This window comes from Gekko japonicus, unplaced genomic scaffold (assembly GCF_001447785.1).
Source record: "Gekko japonicus isolate JY-2015 unplaced genomic scaffold, Gekko_japonicus_V1.1 scaffold98, whole genome shotgun sequence".
In the NCBI taxonomy this organism is placed as follows: domain Eukaryota; kingdom Metazoa; phylum Chordata; class Lepidosauria; order Squamata; family Gekkonidae; genus Gekko; species Gekko japonicus.
This window is the reverse complement of record NW_015164668.1, coordinates 613,910-623,545: the sequence shown is the minus strand read 5'-3', so window position 1 is coordinate 623,545 and position 9,636 is coordinate 613,910. Positions and strand designations below refer to the sequence as shown.

The following is a 9,636-nucleotide window of genomic DNA, read 5'->3' as shown; positions in this document are numbered from 1 at the left end:
TGGAAGTGGCAGACAGGCATGTGGTCATATAAAACCAGGCACCTGTATAGACTTTACCCAGAAAGGGGCTACCTGGCAACCCCATGGGATTTTCAAGGCAAGAGACTTCAGAGGTGGTTTGCCATTACCTGCCGTGTAACAACCCCGGTATTCCTTGGTGGTCTCCCTTCCAAACACTGACCAGGACCAACCCTGCTTAGCTCCTGAGATCTGATGAGATCAGGCTAGCTTGGGCTATCTGGATCAGGGTTGTTACCATTAGGCCACCTGTCAAAGGAACTCCTCAAAGCGGCAACCTGTTGCATCTCCTCACGCAGTGGCATGGGGCAATGCAACTGTGCAATGAGGCTGTATTCCCAGAATGACTCCCACAGGAACTCAGGAGGAGCAGAAAAGCTGCTCTAAGCAGAGTGGAATGGTACACTGGCTTCTCCAGCTACGCTTGCAGTGGTTCCATTTCTTTTTGGGAACAGGGCCCTATGCTGCCTGGCCCTCTCTGCAACCAGTGAAAGCAAACTAAAGGAGGAAGTTCCGTATTCATCCCTTAATTCCAATGCAAATTTACTTTCTTGTACTGAACCCCGCCAGCTTGGTGAAGAGTTCTAGAGGACTCAAACGCTTGCGTGCTGTTTCGTGATGTTTTTTTAATTGGTCCTAATAAAACGGCGTGACCACAACTTTTGTTTCTGGAACAGATCATTAACAGCATCCCACGGACCCAAATCCCTCGGGCTTCCTTCCCTGATCCCCAAGTTCCTCTAAGTCGGAGTTACTCATCTGTTTTCCATTCTGACCTTTTCGACAAGCAACACGTACCGCCTGTGTAGGAGATCACAACACAACACAACACAAACAGTTCATTCTACACACCAGAGTTTATATTATATCAGCTACCATGGTAAAGTGCACTTCCCGTCGCACCTCTCCCCTCCCACACTTTAAACCAGACAGTTTTTTGACAATCCTTCTTGTGCCAGGATAAATTTCTTCAAGTTTTTTAATGATTTATTCCTATCTTGCAGCTTGTTTGAAAACGACACAGCTGAAGAGCAAGATCCTATCAAGCAATTCTTACTTTTAAGTAAGTATACCCGACCCAAGCCTAGGCCAATTTAATCAGAGCTTAGAAGCTGCGGTGGCTCAAGTGGTTAAGACGCTGAACTGCAGGCTGTGGAAGGTCGGTAGTTCAGCAGTTCGAGACCCGAGTTGCCGCATGACGGAGTGAGCTCCCGTCTCTAGCTCCAGCTTCTGACAACCTAGCAGTTCGAAAGCAAGAAATTGCAAGTAGATAAATAGGTACCACTTCGGTGGGAAGGTAACAGCGTTCCGTGCGCCTTGGTGTTTAGTCATGGCGGCCACATGACCACGGAAACGTCTTCGGACAGCGCTGGCTCTTCGGCTTTGAAACGGAGATGAGCACCGCAACCCTAGAGTCGGACTCGACTGGCTTTCGAGCAAGGAAACCTTTACCTTTAGAAGCTAAGCAGAGTTGGCCATGGTTAGTACTTGGATTGGAGACCACTGAGGAAGACTGGGGTTGCTAGGTAGAGGCAGGCGATGGCAAACCAACTCTGCTTGTCTCTTGCCTTGAAAACCTCAGGTCCTGAGGTCACCATAAGTCGGCTGAGATGTGATGACTTCCCCCCCACTGAAGGAGAAGTGATGGCAACACAATTTATTATATATCCTATTTAACAGAGGATGGTGAATAAACAATAACGCCACTGTGTTTTTATAGCTCGTTTGGTTCCTAGCATCCCTCCTCTGTAGGACTGTGTGTGTATGTTGGGAATGTAACAGTGCATTTCCGCTCCTTCACAGGGACCAGGGGTGTTTCTTCTCCCTGCTGTCGAGATGGTACACCAGGGTCTGCCCTGCCCACAACTCTTTTTCCATTAATTTGTATGCTGCCTTTCAGCTTTATCTAGGGCCTCCAAAGCAGCTTGTGACATTTTTTTTAAAAGACTGTCCTTATCAAAATATAAAAGCTGCACAGAAAACAGACAGCATAGCATACGATCCATTTCTCCAGTATACTCAGTTTGCTAATAAATACATGTTAAACGAACAACCAGAAATAAAGGCGGGGTGGGGGGGAGAGAAAAACACAGAGAAAGGAAAAAGAAGAAAAATGGACCTATGAGAGGAAAATCAAATGAGGAGGCAGGATAGCCGCCTGTTCAACACGTCTCATAGTCATGTCGCTGCAAATCAAATAAACCTAATTACACATTAATTCAGATTCACCGTAGAATTTCTGTCTCAACATTTTCCTCAGGTTTTATCCTGTTTCGAAATTCAAGACGTGGCTGCCAAATCTTTACTGAAGATACCTCAGGGGCAGACTGTGGAAATTTTTAAAACAGTTTTAAATACGGAGACGGAGCCTCTTTTGCAGTTTCCTCTCTGTCCTCAACCCCCTAAGTGCTATGGGAGGCTTCCCCTCTACAGACGTAACATCTCTGCACCGCCAAGTTCTGGCTGTTCAGTCTCCCTCTCTGTGCCTCCAAAATGTCTCCCAGAATACAGAAGGCCACCAGTGTCTTACTTTCCTCAGGGTCACTCACCAGGCCTGCGGCTTCCTCTTCACGATGCCCTGGCGCCGCCATTGGGAGTGAGGGCTCAGGTGGTAGGTCAGCTGCCGGCAGAGCTTCTCCATGGTCCCAAGTGAGTCCCCCTCCTGCAAAGGGAAAAGGGAAGGAAAGACAAGTGAGTCCCCCTCCTGCAAAGGGAAAAAGGAAGGAAAGAAGAGTGTGTGGATCATTATAGAGGGGGAAAAGTCAAGAGCACGGCTGCGGCATCCAGGGGGATGACTTCATCATGATAACAAAGGCTGTGGTTGATTCCCATGAAGCACTAGGAGGATTATTTTTTAATTTTATTTGTACTCCACCTTTCTCCCCAACAGGGACACCAAAGCGGGCTACGACGTCATTCTGCCTTCCTTCAAGTTACCCTAACAACAGCCTTGTGAGGAAGCTTAACCTGAGAGAGTGAATGGCCCAAGGTACTCCAGCAGCTTCCATGAAAGTACAGGGATTTGAATCTGGGTCTCCTAACCTGACATGCTGGCTCTCCTTGACTGAATGGCATACAGAGGGTATGTCTGGTGGCCGGGGCTGGACAAAGAGATCGAAGAATGGGTACGAGGGTGTCCCAAATGCCAGCAAGTCAGACCCGATCCCCCACAAGCTACACCCCAAGGCTGGGAGTCATCTGGTAAACCCTGGGCCAGATTGCATATAGATTTTGCTGGCCCTCTCCAAGGGCAAATGTTCCTAATTGTGGTGGACGCTATGTCCAAATGGCTGGAGGTCGTGCATATGAAATCGACCACATCACTTGCTGTGATCCATGCGCTCCGCCGACTTTTTGCCACCCACGGGTTGCCTGACGTCATCGTCAGTGACAACGGGCCTCAATTTGTGTCTGAGGAATTTAGGCTCTTCCTCACGAGTAATGGCATACGCCAAATGACTTCGGCCCCTTTCCATCCGGCATCTAATGGCCAAGCCGAACGGATGGTCAGGACGGCCAAAGAGGCCCTGGGTAAAATGGACGAAGGGGACTGGAGCCAGAGGCTGGGCTCCTTTCTTTTGCTGCAGCACACCACCCCCTGTAGTGCTACAGGCCGTAGTCCGGCCGAATTGTTAATGGGGCGGAGACTCACGACCCGTTTGAACCGAATGCACCCAGACCTCACAGAAGATCAGTCCGAGCGTACCACTGCGCAACCGAAGGTGCGCATGTTTGAAAAAGGGGACAAGGTTTTCGCACGAAATTATGCAAACGGGCACTTGTGGCTTCCTGGGGTTATATCCGACTCTGTGGGTACTCGAATGTATGTGGTGCAGTTAGCTGACGGTCGAATATGGCGGCGCCACATAGATCAGTTAAGGAGACGTTGGGCTAGGGACAGCGCTGACTCTCCGACGGCTGAATCCCCTGATGTCGAGTGGACACCCCCAGAGCAGGCGGTGAGTACCGAAAGGCCCGGTACTGTCCCCGAGTCAGGGCAGAACCCTGTGTGCGGGGCTGAAATCCCAGTCGAGTCTGTGCCTGATCCAGGCTGTAGTGAACCCCACTCTGACCCACAACCTTGTCTGCCCGTGGAGCCTGCACCGCTCCGCAGGTCCCAGCGTTCGCGGCAAATGCCGACTTATCTGAAGGACTATGAGTGTAAATACTGTTGGAATAACTGATGTACAAAGGTTGATTGCATGTTTGTAAATAATAAAACAATTGGGATGATGGCTTAACTTAGGGGGGAGGAATTGTAATGTATTGAAATGATTACATGAATCACCTCATAGGACTCCCGTGTTAAGCTTCGAGCCAGACCAGGGCTCCTCTGAGCGAACTTCCTATTGGTCGCTTCGTAACAGCGACCAATCAGAACGGTACCATTCCCTAGGAGGGAAAGACTCCCATTGGTCTTTATTCTAGCAATCTCATTGGTTGTTATTTGTAAATAGGCGTGGCTACATTAGCCCGGTTATGTTTAAAAGGAGCATAAGCTCCCACTGTTTTCTGTTCTGGTTTCTTACTGAGTTAGTGCTTGCTCGTTACTTCCAATAAAGCTGAATCACTTGCTGAATCACTGTACGAGTCCTTTGTTAGCGCGATCTAACAAAGAGTGTGTGGATCATTCTAGAGGGGGAAAAGTCAAGAGCACAACTGCGGCATCCAGTGGGATGACTTCATCATGATAACAAAGGCTGTGGTTGATTCCCATGAAGCACTAGGAGGATTATTTTTTAATTTTATTTGTACTCCACCTTTCTCCCCAACAGGGACACCAAAGCGGGCTACGACGTCATTCTGCCTTTTTTCAAGTTACCCTAACAACAGCCTTGTGAGGAAGCTTAACCTGAGAGAGTGACTGGCCAAAGGTACTCCAGCAGTTTCCATGACAGTGCAGGGATTTGAATCTGGGTCTCCTAGCCTGACATGCTGGCTCTCCTGGACTGAATGACCTAAGCAGCACCTGACACTACATGTGTCACGGGCAGCGGCTAGAAAGGTTCTCTAATGGCTGCCACTAATGTTCCCTCTAAGCTTTGTTAGTGTGAGCTAGCTCACAGTTTTTTAGCCTCCATTTCACACATTTTTGTTTTAGCTCAGGAAAGATGATTCCAGAGCAAACTAATTTATATTGATGCAGTAGCCAAATCGCTCAGTCACAGCTTTAATGCCAGTTCCTCACAAAGTAGAATTTTTGCTCACAGGACTCCATAGCTTAGCGGGAGCATTAGCTGCCACCACTCTGGTATGGGTCTCCTCGGGAGGGCCCAGAACACCCATCCTATCCCTTTATACACTCCTTTCCCAGCAGGTTCCTCCTTATAAGTGATCAAATGAGGCGTGAGGACCCAGGCAGAGTAACAAACTGTTTAACAACAACTGTGATTCAATAACGTGTAGGAAAAATGAGCACAGTAAAGGCAGGTATACCAGCAAAATAAGAAACACGTTAGGTGTCTGACTATACTGGACCTAGCCTTCTCTAGGTATTTGACCTCAGGCTGACGCACCCCTTTTTGGATGAGGAAGCCCCGCCAAGGCCCTCCCTGGCCCCAGGCAGGCAGGGGTGGGGAGAGGTGGGGAGGAAGCAACTTACCCTCCCTCTTCTCCTGCCTCCTCCTGGCTGAATGAGGGCCGGAAGCGGGGCGGCTGGAAACAGGGGGTGGGGCTTCGTCATGTGCCCCCCCCTGCACATCACCCGAGGGAACTGCGTTCCCCCGCGATCCCCCCCGAAATGACCTCTGGCCCTGATAGCTACTCTAGTACAGGCTTCCCTGGAGTCACTAGGCCTCCCTAGAGCAGGGGTGTTGAACTCATTTCTTATGAGGGCCGGATCTGACATAAATGAGACCTTGCTGGACCCGGCCATGTGTGTCATAAAATGTAATGCCAGGTAGTAGAGACATAAACTTTATAATGGACACAAACACAAAGGTTTTTAAAATAAAAACATGTTTAAAACATTAGCTCTGTAAGCTGCAAACCTACTTTTGATTTATTGACATTCACCACAGAAATCTCATGCGCAAAGTTCTGAGTCTAGGACCCTGGTTAAAACATGAAATGGCTGAGTGATTAAGAGAGTCTGGCAAAGCAAGCTATGTTGCAGCAGCAGCAGCAGAACTGGAAGCAGGAGATGGCCAGTTCCACTGAGGGCTCGATGGAAGCCCTCCGGCCGGGCCGCATGTTTGACACCCCTGCCCTAGGGCCTGTAAGCCTGGAAGAGTGCCCACCGAAGAGGAGATGCTGCCATACACAGACACACACCCCAAATCCAGCACAAAAGCTCCTGCAGGCTGTTCAGAAATGCAACATATCATCCATTTCCCCCCCTTTTTTTTGTTTCCAACCGACACAAAAGTTTTGGAGGAGACCAGCAAGTCTTCATCTGCCAGACTCCCCAAGCTTACTGCACCCGTCAGCAGAGGCAGACTTTACATCTGGCCACACTGGCAACACATTGGCGAGGGGCAACCCTCCACCCAAGCATTCATTGTTTCAGGCAGTCTGTTCAGAAACAGGTACTGCAAACATTTGTAGTCTCACTGCCAATATGACATCTCAGTAACATGATAGCTGAGAACACACAAAAAATCAGAATCACAGCAAAGCATGAGTCATCCACAGAGCCCGCTGACATTCAAGAGCGCAGACGCCTTCCGCTGTGACTGAACTCCAAGTACCCAATCTGTGTGAACAGGAGAGGAGAACAGAGCCCAAATCCAGACTGCTCTTTGCAGGGGAGACAGATAATCTCACTATATGTTTTTTAGACCAATAGATAGCCAGACTATATCTAGCCAGAGAGAGACAGGGAGAGAGAGAGAGAGAGCGCCTGCCTATATACTTCTCCCGAGTGAGGAAGTGGGTTCTAGTCCACAAAAGCCGATGTCACAATAAATCTAGATGGGTAGCCGTGTTAGTCTGTCTGTAGCAATAGAAAAGAGCAAGAGTCCAGTAGCACCTTAAAGACGAACAAAATCTGCGGCAGGGTATGAGGTTTCGTGAGTCACTGCTCACGACTCACAAAAGCACATCCCCTGCCACAAATTTTGTTCGTCTTTAAAGTGCTGCGGGACTCTTTCTACTGCCACAGTAAATCTGTTTATCTCCAAGGCGTCCCAAGACTTGTGTGTTGAAAGCCACAGCAAATGGAAATAAGAGGCATTCTCAAGTAAATTTATTCAGGACGGAGAGGCAAGTGTAAGGAATACTACTTAAAAGCCGTTGGATTTGAGTCCAGGAGCACCTTCAATACCTACAAGATTTTGGGGTTTAAGCTTTTGAAAGTCGAAGCTCCCTTCGTCAGACGTGAGTAGGAACGCAGGCAGTGAGCTGCAGCTATGGAGTCCAGGATGCATTCCGGCAGGCTGTTCCTGGCACGGAGTTTGCTTCCGTGATGAGATTTTGACTCCAAACTGTGCCTGGAGATTGCCCCACACCCGCAAATGCCTGCAATGCTTACTGGGCTGTCTCACTCAGACCCGGATGCCATCGCTCCCCTCCCCAGCACGGGGCAGTGGCCTCGTTCTAATCAGATCCACTGCTGCTTAACGTCTGTTTCCCACTGGGCACAGCCTGGGAATAAACGACCCTTTGCTTCAGCTACCAGCGTCAAAGTTGACTGCCTTCCAAAAAACGGGAAAGCTTCGCTCAGTCTGCCAGATGCTAATTTTCCCTTCTCCAGCCCCTGCAATGCTATATAGCCTCGGCATTATGCTGGGAGAAAAAGGGATGTTTAATCAGTTTTCAGCATTGGCAAGCACACACACAAGACAGAGCCCATCTGCCAAAGAAATCGAAGGCACAGCTCAGTTACTTTAATATTAAATAATAATAACATAATTTGATCCCATCTCGCTTGGCGATAGCTAAGACAGTTTGTTCCATTAACTCTGCCACATAAAACACGCAGCTAAGGTGTAGGAATTAGAGACTCCCGTGAGGCAAGCCCAGGAGTTCTCAAGTTCTTACCAGGAGATTGGCTTGGCAAATGCACAAGGTCTTCTGATTCTGCATGAGTCTGTTGAGTTACTGAGAGCACAATGAATTACTGAGAGCACAAACTTTGCAACATTCGAAGATAATATGAGCTGTGAGAAGAACATAGTGTGATTCTAGTTAGAGACTTCTAAGAGTAACGATTTCACTGTACAATGCGTGAGCTTGCTTTTTCCTCTGAATAAAACACTGCTGACAGGCAGTCAGAAAACAGTTTGGTACAGAGAGACAGAGCTGGTCAGTAAGCTTCAAGAAATCTGTTGTGGTGTGTCGTTACTGAACCCTCACAAAGTCTACACTAAGGTGCCGAGATGGAGTCGGGCCAACCCTAATTGATGGGTCATTCTAAACTAGTCCAGGATCCCCCATCCGACAGCTCAGTTCCCAAGCCCACTTACATCTCTAACACTGTCACAGTGGAAGACAGGAGGCTGGAATGGTGTTAGCAGTGGGATCTCTTAGGAGGTGAGGTGCCATAGCCAGCAATGCACTCAGTGAGTCAGTTTTGCTCATACTTGAGGCCTGCCTGGTGGATCACCATGTTTGAGGAGTACTTTGTTGCACCTGCTTTTGCTTGCATCATATCTCATTATTTGCCTGTTTTGAAACTTTACACTTTGCCTTTCTACATGATGATTTCTCAAGGCAGAGGCATACAAAAAGAAACAAAGGAAAAAGAACAACCCACCAACACCATGAAAAAGAACAATAAGCAGGGAACTACACAGCCACCAAGCAAATCTAAGGTGTTTCTCTAAGGCTGCGATCAAATGGCAGGCTTGGTGCAGTCTGGCCATGCCGCTAATCTTTCCAGAGCTATTTGTTCCAGAGAGGGACTGACCAGACACACCACCATTCTTTAAAAAATACCCTCTACCTTGCTGAGGGGGGGGGGGAATGGTGGCCAGGTGCGGAAGCCCCAGACCTCCAAACATCTTGAGCACAAAATGGGTTGATTAGACAAATGGAAATGCACGGTGAGACAATTTAAGCTGTAAATTTATTTATTTATTTATCTTTACATTTATATCCCACCCTCCCCGAAGGCTCAGGGCGGCTCACAAGGGGCATGAATGCCTGATTAAAACAATGAACAATATAAAACAATATAAAATACAATATGTATAATACACTAAAAAATATCGGTGCTCAAGAATTTCTTAACTGTAGATTTCAAGATGGGGTTCTGGAGTTTTTATACCACAACAATAACCCACAATGTGCGTCCCAACTGCACTGTCATCTGCCAAGGAACGCCTCACGCCCCCAATAATACCCACTCCACCGATGGTCAAGGTGCGAAGATGAGGGGCGGTGGTGGAATAATGGTGGCAGCGGCTCCTACTCGAAAACCTGGCGGAAGAGCTCCATTTTACAGGCCCTGCGGAACTGCAACAGGTCCCGCAGGGCCCAGATGTCCTCTGGGAGCTCATTCCACCAGGTAGGAGCCGCCACCGAAAACGCCCTGGCCCTGGTGACAGCAGATTTGATGTTTCTGGGGCCTGGGATATCCAGGAGGTTTTGATTCTCCGACCGTAGTGCCCTTGGGGGAACATGTGGGGAAAGGCGATCCCTTAGGTAAGCCGAACCCTGGCCATATAGGGCTTTAAA

The 9,636-nt window shown here is 48.5% G+C and overlaps 1 protein-coding gene across 1 annotated transcript in view; it reads right to left on the bottom strand.

The window, feature by feature from the left end:
- Window positions 1–9,636, bottom strand: part of LOC107108645 (leucine-rich repeat-containing protein 75A-like) — a 40,317-nt gene that overhangs the window by 11,367 nt on the left and 19,314 nt on the right. Inside the window, exon 3 of the mRNA XM_015409121.1 lies at window positions 2,568–2,680. Coding sequence (XP_015264607.1) covers window positions 2,568–2,680 — 113 coding nt within the window. The remainder of the gene's footprint in view (window positions 1–2,567; window positions 2,681–9,636) is intronic.